Genomic DNA, 18,458 nt, shown 5'->3' with positions numbered 1-18,458 from the left:
GAGAAGGGTCACTCCAATGGTCGCTCCACACACCCTCGAGCTGGCCCAGAGAGCTCTCCCTCCCCTGATTGAGGTGACCCTTCTCCTCTGTTCCCTAGCAACGCGTTCGTGGTCGAGGAGTCGCGGGGAGGCGTGAGGAGGAGGTAGTGAGAGAGGTAGAGCGGTAGAGGTAGAGAGAGAGAGAGAGAGAGAGAGAGACCTCCACGCAGAATAGACGCTCACGTGCTAAAGCACCAACGCTAGCCTTAACCCAGGCCAGAGGGCCAGTTGCGCAGACGGTAAAGCGGCCCTCTGCATGGGAAGCTTTGTGGCCGCACCATTAGTTATTGATGAGCGGCGCTAGCAGCACCAATGAAAGAGGTTTCAGGTATCGGTGGCCTAAAGGGGGACTTTGTTCAATATTCAGTTCTGTCGAAAAGGTATGAGTGAAAAGTGTGTGTGTGTGTGTGTGTGTGTGTGTGTGTACGTGTGGGCGGGGAGTGGGGAAATCACTCAGACAGCATGCTCAGAATCACAGCTTTGTCAAAATGTTTGAAAAAAAGTACCTACCTATATATACATATACACACAATGCACAACTTCAAGGACACCGCCCTAAGCACAACTACACCTCTACTGACTAATCAGACCACGTCCACAAAAGGAAAGAACAGAGGTTCAGTGTTGACAAATTTGTAAGCTACTAATCGAAACGCCTGTTTGTGCTGCTTATAAATGCACTCATTTCTCCGGCTTGAACTTGTGTGTTCTCTTTTTCAGGTAAATCCAGTACGGTGTGTCAAGCTGTAGCATTTGTAATAAAATGTGATTCACAGCTAAATTATTTAAAACAATGACCAATTACTTGTACCATAATGGGTAGGCCTGCTATTTTTAAATTGCATCCTGTTTCTAATCTTGTACCAAATGTTGAAATATTAGGGAATTCCCATAATACACAAACGACATGCAGTGAACTGGCTCGCTGAGGCACTGTGGGCTATGGGTTATCTAATTAGCCACCACTGCGCGTCACCATGTGGTCTCTATCTTAAGTTCTGTATGTTTCCCGTCTTCAGTTGTGATATTGTATGCTGTGCTAATCATGAATGTTTTATGAATATGACAGGGGATCCGACACTGCATGTGTGAACTCAACAGCGCAACAAACCAAACTCAATTGAAATAAGAAACAAACCATTTTTCTCCCGTTCATATAATGGGCCTCATTCACAAAATGTGTACGGTGACAGTCGATCATTTCCAAGAACATCTCGGCATTCAACATTTTTTTCCGTCATCTGTATTTGTTCACGGCTGTTTCCTTATGCAAATCACATGAATATAATTGCGCATAAAATTTACAGTCAGCATTCATCATCTCATACGCCTGCGATACGCACAAAAACAAGGGTCTACGCAAGTGTCACAAATCTCATATCGTTTTGTTTTGTAGGAACATTTTCAAGAACAGAATAATTTAAGAAAAGTTTTGTGAATGAGGCCCAATCTGTCTTACGGTAACTTAACTGAAAGTCTCAAGTGTTTTTTCATTGGTTCAGCCGCCGAGGCTAAGAAGTAGAATTTGTCTTCGCGTCACTGCCCTGCGTTTTCCTTGTAGCGCACATGACTGGGCATGTGCACGAGGACACAACAGAGCGTGTTTGATGAGTGAAACTATTCCACTTCCTGGTGCCCCGGGCAGAGGAATTGTTCCCCATAGGTTCCTAATAGTGTCGCTGTCTCTGTATAGCGCAGGCTCTAAGGGTGCTTCACAATGCCCAGGCACAGGCAGCAGTACCGAGAGCCTCTACCCCAGGGGTCCTAAATCTTATCCAGAAAGGGCCGGTGTGGGTGCAGGCTTTTGTTCCAACCAAGCAGTTACACACCTGCTTCTACTAATCAACCACTAGAGTCTTTGCCAAGGACCTCAATTAGTAGAATCAGGTGTGTTACTGCTTGGCTGAAACAAAAGCCTGCACCCACACCGGCCCTTTCTGGATAACACTGAGGATCCCTGCTCTACCCTGACTCAAATCCTGTAATGAAACACAGATGGATTCTGATACCCGTCGCCGCATGTGTTTCTTGTTCTCGCCTAAACGCAGGAAAAGACCTGAGAGGAGTCAAAGAAACACCACTGGAGAATGCGGGCATCGATCCCGCTACCTCTCGCATGCTAAGCGAGCGCTCTACCATTTGAGCTAATTCCCCCTTGACTTCATGAGTTTGTCAGAGTGTTGTCCTAACATTGGCAAAGTCACCGGTTTGACCCCTGCAAAAGGCACGGCTAGAATCACGACAAAAAAAAAATCTACTCCCCGTCGGGGAATTGAACCCCGGTCTCCCGCGTGACAGGCGGGGATACTGACCACTATACTAACGAGGAGAAGATACAGCATAAATATGCCAATATGCATATTAGCAGTGATGTCATATTCAAATTCAACAATTTGCAAATGAGACAGTTTTAATTTTATTTATTGATGTTTTACCCTTTCATTTTTGTGTGGGAACACTGCTGTAAATCGCCCCCATCCCCCCCCGTCCACAATCTCAGAAAGGCCAGGGCCATGTCTGGACAGCACCTGTGGCCCTTAAAGACCTGCGATCGCAAAGTCTTTATGGGATCCCTGGAGAGCTAACTGAATTAGACACAGGCCAATGGGCCAATTCTAGTCAAGCGTCAACAACAACAACCACAATAACAACAATAACAACAACAGTAAGTGTTAACCTTTCTGCCTACTTCTGCCAAACACAAGATGAGGTGTACAGGGGTGTGACCTTCTTTCTGTCATTTTTATTCGGGTCAGCGCTGAAATCGTCCGCAGAAACTCAGTTCGACGTTGCCCCTGGCTACAGCAGCCACTCTCTGTTCCAGAACCGCCTCCCTCCGGTGGTCCTCCTGCTGCGAAACCTATCCCATCATGCCCAGCAGTGGAATATACTCTCTACGCAGAGGTCAAAAGGCTCCGTGCCGAGCTGTCCATCAAGGTGAGGCCTGCGTGCCGTTCTTTTATCCCAAAAAGGGAATGAAAGGAAGCTCATTATTTAATGAACTGATGGGAAATTAACGGGGCATTGTTCCTCTGTAACAACCCCCTCCCCCCCCCCGCACACTACAATGAAAGGCAATGACCTGAACAATGATAAAAGGGTCCTGTTTCCCATGCGTACAAACCACAGCCAGAGAGAGAAACAGATTGACAAAGACAGAGAGAGAGAGAGATATATAGAGAGAAAAGAGGGATAAAGAGAGGAGAGAAAGAAAGAGATAAAATAATTTCTACAGTTTTCTAAGACTTCTCTTGTGCAGGTATCCACCCAAAATAACGAAGGGTCAAGGCGTGCTCAGGACAGGCAAACCAAAATGGAAAAATACTGCCTGGCAGTCCATGCAGAGACAAGCCAAGGAAAGAAACTCGCACTGACAGAGGAGGCATAAAAATACTAAAGTATTGTGTAACACTGATACCCAGTATCACTCTCTGACTGAATGAATCATTGCATTTATATAGCTCTTTTCCGAACGCTCAAAGTGCTTTACAGTGATGAAGGGGAACTCACCTCACCCATCACCAATGTGTAGCGCCCACCTGGGACGCTCACCACACATCAGCTAAGGTGGAGAGGGAGAGAACATTTTTTTTATACCAATTAAATCAAAATGAAGGAAGATGCAGGAAACAAGATGAAAGCTGACGCTGACCCTGCTGCGGCCTCTTGACATCACAACAATGCATTAATCCCAGCTGAAAACAGCCAAACAGCTGCCGCACAGCAGCCACGGATCCGCGCAATTCAATACCCGGAGGAAATTCTCTGCCCAGGCTGGAGATTCGCAACACAATCTCCAGAATTATTTGGACATTCGTCTTTTCAAATGACCTACTTCGACTGACGGTACTGTTACGGGTACGGCATAAAGCTTCGCTTGAAAGTGCCACAGAGCAAATCCCAAGATATTAACGTTATCATTGGTGTAAACGTACATTAATCATTCCCAATCGGGAGATGGGATATTCAGGGACTGCACTCCCCAGGTTTCGCTCCCAAGAGCGCAGACGTCTAATTATTATTTCTCCTGAAGTATGGAGGAGTGGTGCTATACCTAAGTACTAATGATGGGGATGTGACAGGATCCTGCTTGCCTTAATGAAATCTCCCTGAATGAAGTAAATTTTTATTTTTTAGATTAGCTCACAAATGACACTTTCCTTGACAAGACATACACGTTAAAAACAGATATAAAGAGACCCATTAAGCAAACTTTTGTGCATGTGTGTGCACTGTACTAGACAATTTTCAGTGAAAATGCTAGTATCCACCTCAATCACAAGACTAAAACATTACATCAGCACAAACCAAGTCTCACAGGTAATCACACACTTATGATAATGCTGTTGATTGTTTTTTTTATTAGAACATAAATAAATCAAGTTTTAATAAAATGTAAAATTTGAAAAAACATCATCATGCTGTTTAGACTAACAAGGAGTAGGTTTACAGCAACGATGTACCCTTGCAAGTAAAAAAAACTAGTGAATCGGGATTTTTATGAGTCTCAAAAATATATTTTCTCGTTCCAATTACAATCAGTGAAGTCATATGCACCAGCTCTGCTGTTGCCATGCAATTTTGCCCTTCTGCCCAGCTCAGTGCAATTAACGGTGCATTGCTAGGCAATTTCCACCCAACCCGGGAAGGAATCTATTAAACTGGCAGCTACCACAATTAAATTGTTACAGGTGAAAGACCGACAGGGCAAGCGTCTGTAGCGGATGTGGGACCCATTTCTGCTTCAGTTCAGGAAATTAACGATTTAATTTTCAAAAAAAAAAAAAAAAATTCTCATAGAACATATTTTCACAATTTATTGTAAATGAATTATCAAGTAATTTCCTGAACCGACTGCATTGAGATGGAATAGAACCCAAGGACTAGGAGGACTAGGTACTATATTAGTGGATTCACCAGCACAGAAATGGACCCAGATTGTACAAATTTGTAAATAAGACAATGGACAATTAACCCTGTAACCAAAGATTGCACAGTTTGATTTCAGATGTGCCTCAAAACACATATTCAAATGGAAACAGCTCAGCAATACTGAGCAAACCCTGAGATTTTGCCCAACACACAGACACACACACACACAAACACACGCACAATAAGCAATGAAGATAAGACTAAATGTGACCATTCCATGATTTTAAAAATCATGAGGAAAATCATAATTTAAAATGCCAAAGGGGGGGGGGGCTCGAGAATACATGAACTCTCTCACTCATAAACAAAGGATTTGATACTGAATGCACATCAGTCGGAAGGTTGTCAGACCTGAAGAACAAGGGAAACACACGATCAGCGGCATCGGAAAGAACATCAGCCTCCCAAGAGAGCTCCTGACGGACGACGCATGCGTGCAAATGTGTCTGTTTGTCTTTGCTTGTTTATATCCTCGCATTCACCGCAGTCGTGAGACTAGACTGATTCTGAGGACGGAATGAGCTGGCCTAGTGCACTCATTACATCGCATTACATCACATTACATCACACTCACGCGTGCCGCGTGATTCACCGATCATGTGAGTCCCATTATTTACAGCTGATACCTGTTTCTGACTGCTCCCTATGCATTTCCGCTGGACTTCCGTGTTTCAGAGTTCATGTCCTCCCCCCCCCAACACACACGCACAGCGCACACACACACACACGCGTGGACACACACACGCACATGTATATGAAGAGGCAACAATGCTTTTTAAAATAGTGTGCCTTTCTAACAATGAGGTGCCATTTGCTGGTTGTGGCAAAATGAGAATTCATGAAAATGCTTTAATCTTTTTTAGCCTGAACCTGACGAACGTAAAAACACAACTTACTTGTCCACACGGACTGTTTTTGGATTATTGTGTCATTTGAATATTATGTTAGATATATTATTCAGTGTACACTAACAGTCAGAGAGTACTATGATACAATGGCCACTGTGAGACACTGAATTACTGGGAAAAACTCCAGAAACATAAGACACTAGTAGGCTAGATGGATAATAACCAAGGATTAAAAAAAAAAGAATTTGGTGAGATAATATGCAAACCACAAATACAAATATTTATTCAATCTATAAGAGAAGAAAAGAATTTCCTGAAACACGCCAATCCTAATATAATAGAAAGGGATCCCAATCATCAAGGAAATTATATATTGTAGTTTAACATGGATCTTGTGTAAAAGAAATTGAGTCCGTCATTAGGGATAAGTTCGTTTTTCTTGGATAAAAACCCACATTGTCACGGGTAGTTAAGAATGGTTTTTGAAGTGGGAGGCAAACGTCCAGGATATTTTGTCAGCGTGCTTGTAAATCTTTATACTGCTTCTGAAATTTTCATCGTACATTTAGGACTTTTGGAAAACTTTTGTGACCAAGCACAACATGAGAAACTCATTACAAAACTAAAAGCTTTACCAATAGAAGGGACGTATATATATAGGTGGCTTCAGTGTTGAATGCAAAGAAACCATAAAAGGAATCGCTGATTCTTTTTTATTAGGGTGTTATGGGAAATGGGGTCCACAAAATCAGGGGTAAGTCCTCCACCTCATATATAAGGACATTTGATTAGAAGAAGCCAAACAAGTCAAGAAGATACTGTAGTACAGGAAGGTTTGCGTAAGGTCCTGATAAAGACCCACGGACTGCGCATGGAGGGTAATACTCTAGACTGGCAATGATATAAAAAAGTGATGTCATTGCAGCACATTCTGTCTGAAACTAAACTTGAATATGTACAGCAGACACAAGGGACCAGCTCTCAAACTTATGTAATTTGGTACAGGGGTGACGTTTACAACACTATGTAGCGAAAATAGACAGAATTAATGTGCCATTTAAATTGGAAGTAAAATAACTGTTTACTTGGGGTTGAGGAGTCCGACATTATCAAACACTTATAGTTGCAGATTGGAAATGTCTTGCTTCTATACTAACAAAGGTACAGCTCTTAGCCTCCCAGTACATTAGAAGGACATTCATCCATGCTTAGCGGATGGCCCCGTGGAGTGGATGCTACAGAGAAGCCTGCTAAACTGCTGGATCAGTACTGTCGGACCCTGGCACTGACAGTACACCCAGACAAAACCATAGTCACAGAGCCTCATGCATAAAGGGAAGCTCTGCACTGAAACTCCTCATCAAATACACATTTATCTGGCTCTGATAATCATTGCATAAGGAAGCTTTAATATAAAAATAAATACACTGTGGGATGGGGTGGGCGGAAGCTACATTCATTAAGTCGTAAAGAAGGAAATTTACAGGCAGATTTAAGCCTTCCATTAAGATCTGCTTGAATGTCTCTGGCAGCATCATCCTGCATATATCCCCATTAACAGAAGCAAACCTGCACTTGGGTGCTTCCCTGTAGAATTCTGTTTAAAAAAAGAAAAGGAACAACACTCGCACAGAAACGCTCCCGTCAGTGTGCACAAATCGAGTCCGACCGCCTTCCTTTTCTGCCTCATACTGACAAACAGACGAGCCCGTCTAAACCAGGCTGACCCACATTCCCAGCTCTCCAGTGTAGCAATCCCCACAGAGAGAGAGAGAGGTGCAGAATGGGGAGAGAGAGAGAGAGACAGAGAGATTTTTTTTTTTTAATTTAAAAGCCCCTTTCTTCGGTGGAGGTGTTAACCATTTCAAAACAATAACAAATTCTAAATAATATTAGGAATGAAGAAAAAAAAAAAAAAAAAAAAACCCCCAGAAATACAGCCAAATAGTTAAATTACATTAATTGAGAAAAGGATCAAATCAGACATTAATTATTAAGCTACCAGAAAGAGAATGGGGAGGGAGAGAGACAGAAGGGAGAGAGAGAAAGAGAGAGAGATAGATAGATAGATAGATAAGGTAAAAACAAACCCTGGGACAACTAGCAATTGGCATGGCAACAGTGCCAACGGTCAAACTGCAACAAGCACAACATTTAAAACGGACCAAAACCACAAACCACTTTCACAATAGCACCACCAGGGAAAATGATTGCAAAGTCAGCAAACAAAATTGGATGCCGCGGGGAAACGAAATGAGAAGACACTTGGATTCAGGATTTAGATAACGTCTGGCGGGGACGCGAGACGCATTCACGATGTACAGACTCACAACCTCAACCTCACCATAGAAACAGGCCTGCATTAAAAAAAAAAACATAAAATAATAACAACACCTGGTAGCACAGGGAACACAGAGGTGCAGACAGTCCTGCTGTCCTGCTGTCCTGCGCCAATTACCTCCACGTTAGAAACCTACACTTTCCAGAACTTTCCACAGCGGTGATTCAGTCTCAATACCCGCTCTGATAAAGAAAATGGGAGCTTCCACCTGAGAGAGGACGGTGGGACTGAGGCATCGCGACTCAGCACTGTGTCCTCGTAACTGCTCTACGTGTGAACATGTCTCTCAATGGCGAGTGGTCTCGCTCTGCTCATATTCTGTGGGAAATACAGTAAATGACCATTTACCACCGGTAGCTGGTTATGCCATACGATAGCTGTTAAAGTGCTTTAGAAACACAGAAAGGACCCCCTTATGGACGATCGTGTATTTATTTGGGGACCTTGAGACCCCTCAACCTGTTGAACACCTGGGGTGTGATCCACGGACACCCGTGGCGACCGGGATGGTCACACGCAACCGCATGACCTCAGGGGTCACATGCCCTGGGGATCTGTCTCCAGCTGTGCTTGTGTTCACACAGTAAATAGCTCATACTGTTTGGATCACCACGTCCCATGGCAAGAAACATCTGGAGTGTGTGTGTGTGTGTGTGTGTGCGCATATGTGCATGCATGTGTGTGTGTGTGCGTGTGTGTGTGTGTGTGTGTGCATGCGTGTGTGTGTGTGTGTGTGTGTGTGTGTGTGCGTCCATGCGTGTGTGTGTGTGTGTGTGTGTGTGTGTGCGCATACGTGCATGCGTGTGTGTGTGTTTGTGTGCATGCACGCACATGGATGTGTGCTTGTGTGTACTGTATGTTTATACCTGTTTAAGTGTATGTACGTATTTGTCTGTGTGTGAATCTTGGTACATGTATGTGTGTGTCAGACTTATGTCAAATACACACTTGAAATACTTTAAATCAAGAAGCGCCAGTAAAGTTTGAAAGCCCTCCTGCAGATCCCATGGAATTTTTGAGGTAACACGTTATTAACCAACATGTAAAGTCGAGTAAGAGAGGAGGAATTCTGTTCTGAATATTGCCAAAAATAGATGTTTCGCTTAATATTGTATGTGTTTATTCAAATAAGGTAATTCACCCTGAGCCGGTGTGAGTTAGTGTACTATGGCACATGCTTGTGAAGAAGACAGATTTTTAGGCTCTAAGAGCTGTAGTTTGTTAATATAAAAGCAAGAAGTTGGCAATCTGCTAATGTAAATGTTAAATAATGTTGGACTCCTCAACCCTGAGTAAGTAGCTCTTTTACTTCCAATTTAAATGGCACGTTAATTCTCTCTAAATTCACTGCATTAAATTAAAAGTTACCCCCATTCTCATTTATGTAAGGTTAATAAATGTTCCTTTCTTCCCACTTCACATCTTCACCAGCTATCTGACTCTGCTGAATACACAGGAGTCAGTGCAAGCCTCAGAAAGGTCTTGCTTCAAACCCGACCGGAAAAATTATCTGTACGAAACCCAAATTTAAACACAAGCCCCAAGCCTGGCCACCAACGCAAATGTGTTCTTGGGTGTGTGTGTGTGCATCAGTGTGTATGTATTAGTGTATGTGTTTTTGTGTCCGCGGTGTGCACCTGTGCGTGTGTGTGTGAGTGTGTGTGTGGGTGTGTATGTATTAGAGGGCGTGAGAAAGTACAGTGCATACACTATGTGTATACATATAAATGCGCATATGCATTTATGTGAAGCTGATAGTAATCTCAGCACAGGGAGGTACCAGGATGCCCCCCCCATCCTTCCTCTTTCTCCTCCTCCTCTTCCTCCTCCAGCCTTTACCCCTGTGTCACAGAATTACATGTTTTCCTCATCGCCAGCTGACTCAATCAGTTCCACCCATTCCCCATTCTGCAGAAATTCTCCATCCCGTCCCCCCCCCGTCGCCCCTCGCCCCCCTCGCCCGGGTGAGCTGAAGGTTAGCAGCAGCATTGGGGCGGGGGGGGGGATGATCGTTCACAGCGGCCGTGGAGAAATGGAAAATCAGACGCGCCACGACCGAATGCCCCTCTCCACTAAAATAACCAAATAACCGCCATCATCGCCGGGTCAGTTTACTCCAGCTGGCGATGCTCCAGGGCTCAGCTGGACAGCGTTCCCCTCGTCACCGGCTCCCGGACCGGGGCGCTTTTCAGAGAAAGGGCCAGCTTATCTGGACGAAGCTCCTTTGGACAAACAACCTTGAGATACAGTACACGACCGATACAACACTATGAGATGAACTATCCGGACACCCCTTGGTCTGGGGCTGTTTTCCATGATTTGGGCATGGCCCCTTAGTTCCAGCGAAGGCTAATCTTAAGACTAAAGCGTACAATCACATTCTAGACGATTCTGTGCTTCCCCAACAGTTCGGGTAAGGCCCTCCAACATCTAGTATAAAGCCTTCCCAGAAGGATGTTAAAGCAGCACAGGGCAGACCAACTCCATATTCATTTCCCAGAGATGCTGGATGCCAGGCGTTCACATATTTTTAGCCATGTAGTGTATGTAGATGGCTCTTGTTGGCCCAGCACCATGGTTACTTCCACTCACTCCTTCTTTTCTCTGGGGGGGGTACAATGATGGCTGCCCCTGCCCCCAGCCTCTGGAAATGTCCGCTGTGAAGCACTGTGTGGCACTCTATTGATTGATTGATTGATTTGTTGACTGGGTATCTAATGTGGGGGGGTGCATAATACCGGTATTTGTTTCAACTGCTCACCTTGGTTAAATCAGCTAATTAAGCTGCATGTGACCAGCGCTGTTTCACTCCCATATACAGCAAGACTGCATGACAATCGTTCGTATAGAAAGAATTAGCACAACCTCCCACTGCTACTGTTTTTGATTTTATCAAAATGAGTGCAAACACATTCTCAGCTCTAGTAAATGTGTGGGCAGATTAAATAATTGCCATGGACCCAATTCTGGGTTGAGATTCAAGAGTTGAGGTTCTGTGCAAGTTAAATGCTTTTTAGAAGTGAAGCACCTCATAGACCTGCCTGCTTGCTCGTTCGCTCACTCACTCACTCACTCACTCACTCACTCACTCACTCACTCAGGCACTCACTCACTCACTCACTCACTCACTCACTCACTCATGCACTCACTCTCTAACGCACTCACTCACGCACTCACTCTCTAACTCACTCACTCACTCACTAACGCACTCACTCACGCACTCACTCTCTAACTCCCTCACTCACGCACTCACTCACTTACTCTCTAACTCACTCACTCCCTCACGCTTTGCAGGCTGAAGATTCTCCTTTGCTTAGGGTTAGGGTTAGCACTCATGACGCTGCCTGTCCTTGTTAAATGCAATTTCAAAAGATGTAAGGATAAATACAACAGAGAGCTCCCCACCTCGATGAGTCTGTCTTTGGGCTTTAGCCCCGCCCCCTCGGCCGGTGAGCCGGGGTCCACAGAGCGGATGTACTGGCCCGGTCTGGACTTCTCGCTGTGCAGGTTGAACCCGAAGCCCATCTCTGCCTTCAGCAGGTGGCACAGCCGGGGGTGGAGCTCCCTCCCGGGGGCGGGGCTCTCCTGTGACAGACAGACAGAACGCAAACGGATCAATACCCAATCAAAACATCCCTTCTCTCTCCACTCATCCATTGGCTCCACTGACACCAGAACTGGCTCAAACAGCGCTAGGAAAATAAAACACTCTTATGAAATCAAATCAAGTTTATTTGTATGGTGCACTTTACAAACGTTTGTCACAAATATGCTTGATAGTGGACCCTTGGCCTAGACCCCACCACAAGAGCAAGGCTGGGTGGGACAGTAAGGAAGAAACCCTAGGAAGAATCAGACTCAATGGGGAGCCTGAGAACAGAACTATGGGTCTGCCACGCAGGTTCATTACACATTTCACATGTCAATGCGTGCATTGGCGGCTATGTCTATTTGTTTGCTGAACGCAATGTAAACTTCCAGAGCAATCCTTTGAGCCACAGAAGAACCCTAAGCGTCACTGGCGAGAGGACGTGGGCGTATGACTGGCCGCGATGACGCTGCACAGCGTAAACACTTGAATGAGTGTTTAACTACTGTGCGGTTAAAATACAGGCCAACAGGACGCGTTTCGTGTAAACGACGAGGTGCAAACGTCACACCAGTCTGACGAGCCGGAAAGACAAACGAGGACCACTGCTCTGTCGGCTATCTGCCTAAAACATCTTGCAGAGGGGCGCAGAGGGGGGCGCGCGACCGACCTCCACCCAGGACCGCGACCTTTCAACTCAGCGACCGCTAACTCTGCCGCACGTCCCCAATCAGCCGCTCCCACAACCAAACAGGAAATGGGCCCGACCCCGGCAGGGTCCAGAACATTCTCAGCTCCTGGGGGGTGTGGGGGGGGGGCTTTCCTGAAAAAAGCGTGTGGAACAGAGCGGGGCGGGGCGGAGGGAGACAGGGAGGGGGTGTTTTATCATGATTTAACATCCTTCTTCAAACAATAAACGCGCGGCTTCTATTATTACCGTCCGCCTGAGAGAGGGCCGCGCCCCGCGCTCCGGCTAAAAATAGCGGGGTCCTGCGACCGCGCGGACGAACGGCCGCGAGCGGGTCCCTCCGCACCCCGCTCCCACGCAGCCGGGACCTTTACCGCCACTGGCACACAGGACCGTCCCCGACCCCTGTCCCAGAACACTGGAATAATCCTCCGGGACCGGAAATCGGAAAAACATCAACCCTGTTTTGTACAGAGAGTCTCACTCGGCAGCTGCGTTTGCCGTCGAGCATTGGCTGAAAACTGAGCTATATAAAAATGCAGGTACAGCTGAAGCAGAAAAACTGACTTCACTATCCTCTGACCGTATATTACGACCGCATTAGTACTAAATGACCAAAGTGTGCCTTTGTGTATTACCTTGTGTATCTCCTTACCACACACAGGGTGAGGTTTTTAGTAAAGCTTTTGGGGGTCAAAGGTTGCCATTCCTTTTATGGCGGATCCCTTTATGCTCGTTCTACTTCTCCTCTTTTTTAAAAGACAACAGAGATATGTGGGAACCTTTAGAAACATCCCAGCTTTTGTGGGACGTTTTCTAAAGAACACAGACAATAGACATATAGAGAGAGAAAGCTGAGAAAGAGAAAACAGTGAGAGAGAAGGAGAGGTAAGAAAGAGGAAGAAAGTAAGAGAAGGACAGGTGGCGGACAGAAAGAGAGGGAAAGAAAGAGACGGACAGAGAGGGAGGCAAGGTGGGGAAATCACAGCTCCGATCACCGCGGGGGATGGGAGACGGGTGATTTAATTTTCGCACTTCAGAATGAGGTCAGTGAAGGTGCGATACTCTGGAATCGCACAGCACTCTGTCCTCTGCGACAGCCTCCGACGGACGATGGGGAGAGAGGCGGAACGGGGGGGGGGGGGGGAAACGCCGAACGCGCCGAACGCGGCCTGCCGGCTGAGCGGCCCGTCCGCAGTCCGCAGGCCTGGCCCGTGGGGTCTGGGTCACGGAACAGTAAGTCACGGAGCTCAGCCTGTAACACCACAGGCCCGAGAGGCACAGTGACCTGCCCCGCTGCTCTGGGACCAGCCCGAGGGCAGCTGTGCTTCCGAGAGGAGGCAGGTCCCACACAACCACAGCCCTCACCCGCCCCCATTAAGGTGTCAATGGGTCGGAGCTGCCCTATGAGGGATGTTGAGCGAGCGGTGAGACTGACGGCTGCAATAAGGCCAAAGAGGGCGGCCGTGAGGCGTGTGCGCATGAGTGCAGCTAAGGAGGTGAGGCAGTGGTTTGGTCCGGTTCAGACTAGTTCGGCCTGGTTCAGCCCGATATGGCCTGTTTCAGCCCAGTTTGGCCCAATTTGGCCCAATTCGGCCCTCATTCAGATCTGGATTTGGCACGGGGACACAAGTCCTGGCAGGCTGCTCCTGTTTCTGCAGATCCTCGAACCTTGCAAAATGAGAGTTGCAGGTGCTTCCTCTGCACCACCAAGCACGAAGTAAACACTATCGGAAAGTCACCCCGCCCCCTCCGGAGTATTCCAGGTCCCCAGCCCTGGCTCCATTACCAGACTCCGCTCAGACCGGTCATATCGCCCGCTAACACTCTCTGCACTGCCTCAATGATTGCAAAGCAGTGGGCCTTGCTGATGATCAGACACGTTCAGATGAAACACTATCATTCAGTTTCAATCTCCTTCCCGTCTGAATAATAATAGTAATAATAATAATGATATAGGGCCTGATACAGTGTCTTACATATCAGTGTCTCTCCCTTGCTACTGAGCTGAATTGATCCGGGAGTGTCGCCCACCTACAGCAAACACAGGTAACAAGAGGATCGGGAAGACTTCCTCTTCTGCTAATGCAGGATCACACGGAGTGCATTTATATAGCGCCTTTCATCTCTCATCTCTCATTCTCACAACAAAATTCTAAAGCATTTCACCTCTCTCTCCCTCTCTCTCTCTCTCTCTCTCTTAGTGTCTCGACCGATGAGTGAGATGAGATGAGTGGTTTAGAGTAAAAGGCTGCAGACGTGGCCCAAAGTGGCTCTGAGAAAAGGTGTTTTTTTACATTTATTTAAAAAGGCTACGTACGCCTCCGGCCAGAGCTTCTGAATCACTGCTCCTAATCAGCTGTATTCCAGGAGGCCAGAGCAGGCCAGAGGAGGCCAGAGGAGGTGGTGAGGAGGCCAGAGGAGGCCAGAGGAGGTGGTGATGAGGCCAGAAGAGGCGGTGATGAGGGCAGAGGAGGCGGTGATGAGGGCAGAGGAGGCGGTGAGGAGGGCAGAGGAGGCCAGAGGAGGTGGTGATGAGGCCAGAAGAGGCGGTGATGAGGGCAGAGGAGGCGGTGAGGAGGGCAGAGGAGGCCAGAGGAGGTGGTGAGGAGGCCAGAGGAGATGGTGAGGAAGCCAGAGGAGGCGGTGATGAGGGCAGAGGAGGCCAGAGGAGATGGTGAGGAAGCCAGAGGAGGCGGTGAGGAGGCCAGAGGAGGCAGTGATGAGGGCAGAGGAGGCCAGAGGAGGTGGTGAGGAGGCCAGAGGAGGTGGTGAGGAGGCCAGAGGAGGCAGTGAGGAGGCCAGAGGAGGTGGTGAGGAGGCCAGAGGAGGCAGTGATGAGGGCAGAGGAGGCCAGAGGAGGTGGTGAGGAGGCCAGAGGAGGTGGTGAGGAGGCCATAAGGACGCCGTGACCGGCCGGGGGGGGCTTAATGATCCTTTAATGGAGGAGGGAGAACCTGCCTCCCTCCTCTGCAGCAGTAGAGACTGTTTAACATACTGTATATATTTTACATACTGTGATTTAGATTTTTCCTGGTTTAAAATGTTTTAAAATTGGAAATCGCACAGCACAAGGTAATATTTTATTTTAATTTTCTGTAATTTGATTCATAGCGTCTGTCATGCAAACCATGCCATATGTGGCGCTGTATGTCCTGGCCAGGCCACTCCTGAAAAAAATATTTTTAATCTCAACAAGGTTTTATTTTTAGGTTAAATAAAGGGCAAATAAAATAAAATAAACTGATGCCCCCCCCCCCCCCCAAGCCTAAAGCCCTCATACTCCACAGTAACCCCTGCTGTGTGGTCATAGTTATTCTCCCACCCACTGACCCCCCCCGCCCCCCCCCCCCCCCCCCCCCGCCTGCACACACTCACTCTCTACATTAACCCATGAATGCAGTCTTTTAATTTGATACTACAGTCAGCCTTTGTGGTGCCTGCATGTGTATATATGAGTGTGTGTGAGTGTGCATGTGTGTGTGAACATGCCTGTGCATGTATTTGTTTTTGTGTGTGTAAGGGTATGTGCATATGCATGCGTGGATATCTGTTTGTGTTTATATGTGTGTGTATGCATGAAAATGTGTATGTGTGTGTGTGTGTATGTGTGTGTGTGCGTGTATGTGTGTGTGTGTGTGTGTGTGTGTGTGTGTGTGTGTGTGTGTGTGTGTGTGCGTGTGTGTGTGTGTGCGTGTGTACATGCGAAGGACTGGCCGTAGCCCCCAGGCCAATTGAAATGAGATCAGTGCTGTTGAATTATTCACACTGACTGCTGGGACAGCTGCCTTATGACCGATCTTTAACCGCTTCACAGCCAAGATTCCCCCCAATCTCTGTCCTGCCCCTGGGTCATGTGACACAGGGAGTTCTACAGTACATCGCATTTCTAACTCACTTCCTTTAACAGCTGTTTCATGACAATACATGAAACAGCTTATTTACTTACCTATTTTTAATTTGACACCTGTTACTGCCACCTGCTAAAGTAACCTGTACCTACACCTGTTACTGTCACCTGCTAATCTAACACTGTTACTTCACCTATCTCTGTTAACTTTGTGACTACACTGTTACTGCACCTGCTAAAGTAACCTGTACCTACACCTGTTACTGTCACCTCTAATCTAACCTGTACACTATCTACCTGCTATCTACCGTACCACACCTGTTACTGTCACTGCAAGTAACCTGTACCTACACCTGTTACTGTCACCTGCTAATCTAACCTGTACCTACACCTGCTACTGCCACCTGCTAAAGTAACCTGTACCTACCCCTGTTACTGTCACCTGCTAATTTAACCTGTACCTACACCTGTTACTGTCACCTGCTAATCTAATCTGTACCTACACCTGTTACTGTCACCTGCTAAGCTAACCTGTACCTACACCTGTTACTGTCACCTGCTAATGTAACCTGTACCTACACCTGTTACTGTCACCTGCTAAAGTAACCTGTACCTACACCTGTTACTGTCACCTGCTAATCTAACCTGTACCTACACCTGATACTGTCACCTGCTAATTTAACCTGTACCTACACCTGTTACTGTCACCTGCTAATCTAACCTGTACCTACACCTGTTACTGTCACCTGCTAATCTAACCTGTACCTACACCTGTTACTGTCACCTGCTAATCTAACCTGTACCTACACCTGTTACTGCCACCTGCTAATGTAACCTGTACCTACACCTGTTACTGTCACCTGCTAATTTAACCTGTACCTACACCTGATACTGTCACCTGCTAATCTGACCTGTACCTACACCTGATACTGTCCCTTCAGCTGCACACCTGGATTAGACCTATTAACCCGCCCTGCTTCAAGCTAAAAAATAAAACTGAAGTCAGCAGAATGAAAGGAGGATTGCTCAACCATCGGCGGTTGACTGAAAGTAACGCAGGCTTCTTTGGAATGTTGTCCTTCCTGCTGGAAACAAAGCCTGAAGACGTGCCCGGGAACACAAACAGTAAGAGCTGTCGGAATATCATTCGGAGATGATTCACATTCATTCCTTCAATTCGTCTGGCTCCTGGAACGCACGGGACACGGGACACCGAAACAACGGACTGAACCGATTTCGCAACCGGGTTAACCGGGTCCACAGGGGGAGAGCGTGGACCAGCGAGGGCCGCGTGTGGAGTTCCACCGTACGCTCCCAGAAAAAACGCTACCATTCAGGACCTAGAAAGGTACAATCGCCTGTCACTGTGGCAGTACCCCTTGAAGGTACAGAACTGTACATTTACCAGAAAAAAAGGTACCATTCAGTACCCAGAAAGGTACAATCTCTTGTCACTAGTACCTTTAGAGGTAGTTTTGTACTTGTACAGAATTTGTACCCTTGTGTACCTTCATTTATGTGAGTGAACGCAAGGACACGAAAACGTGACCCACACCCTGTTCGCTCATTTTCCATTACTCATTTTTCAAAAATGCTTAACAGGCTTTCCGCTTGAATTAATCTGCTCCCAATTTAAGAACCTGAGGGGGCTCCATGCCTCCCGCTGGTTATCTTTCAGCGCAGCGTGTGCCTGTGCTTGAGCCCAGCGACTTACAGAAGGAGGCAAAGAGGGAGGGAAGGAGACAGAGAGGGAGAGAGAGATAGAGAGAGAGACGGAGAGAGAGAGATGCTATACAGTGTCTTTTGTAAGCACTTGTGTCATGTGAATAAAAACTGTTTTATTCCAAAGCGAGAGAGCAAAATCAGAAGCAAAATGGTGTGGTTAGAGACTATAAATTTATATGTTTTTTATATGCTTGCTTTACTGCTATCTATTGCAAGAACAAAATATACTGATAAATATATTTCAGAGCAGCAGAGCTTTTTGTTTTAAATGCACTGCTGTGTTATAAAGCGGTGATAAGTCGTATATTTGGCCACACACCGAAGCTTTGTCTTCACAATATATTTCAGTTCAACGTATAAAATACAACTGAATACATTTTGAGTGTTTTCAGTGGAACGAGCGAGAAGGAGGAAGGGGTGAATGCAGTGAAAGATGAGGAAGGCGT

General features: G+C 46.6%; 1 protein-coding gene and 2 non-coding genes across 3 annotated transcripts in view; all 3 read right to left on the bottom strand.

Moving 5' to 3' along the window:
* Nucleotides 1-18,458, bottom strand: part of LOC135248708 (Na(+)/H(+) exchange regulatory cofactor NHE-RF2) — a 42,904-nt gene that overhangs the window by 4,897 nt on the left and 19,549 nt on the right. The window contains exon 3 of the mRNA XM_064323577.1: nt 11,566-11,745. Coding sequence (XP_064179647.1) covers nt 11,566-11,745 — 180 coding nt within the window. The remainder of the gene's footprint in view (nt 1-11,565; nt 11,746-18,458) is intronic.
* Nucleotides 2,121-2,193, bottom strand: trnaa-agc (transfer RNA alanine (anticodon AGC)). Its single transcript has one exon. It is a non-coding gene; the product is annotated as a tRNA-Ala (tRNA).
* On the bottom strand, nt 2,297-2,368 carry trnad-guc (transfer RNA aspartic acid (anticodon GUC)). The gene has a single exon. It is a non-coding gene; the product is annotated as a tRNA-Asp (tRNA).

This window comes from Anguilla rostrata, chromosome 2 (genome assembly GCF_018555375.3).
Source record: "Anguilla rostrata isolate EN2019 chromosome 2, ASM1855537v3, whole genome shotgun sequence".
NCBI classification, from domain to species: Eukaryota; Metazoa; Chordata; class Actinopteri; order Anguilliformes; family Anguillidae; genus Anguilla; species Anguilla rostrata.
Note: the sequence above shows the minus strand (reverse complement) of the source record. Positions and strands in the feature narration are given on the sequence as shown.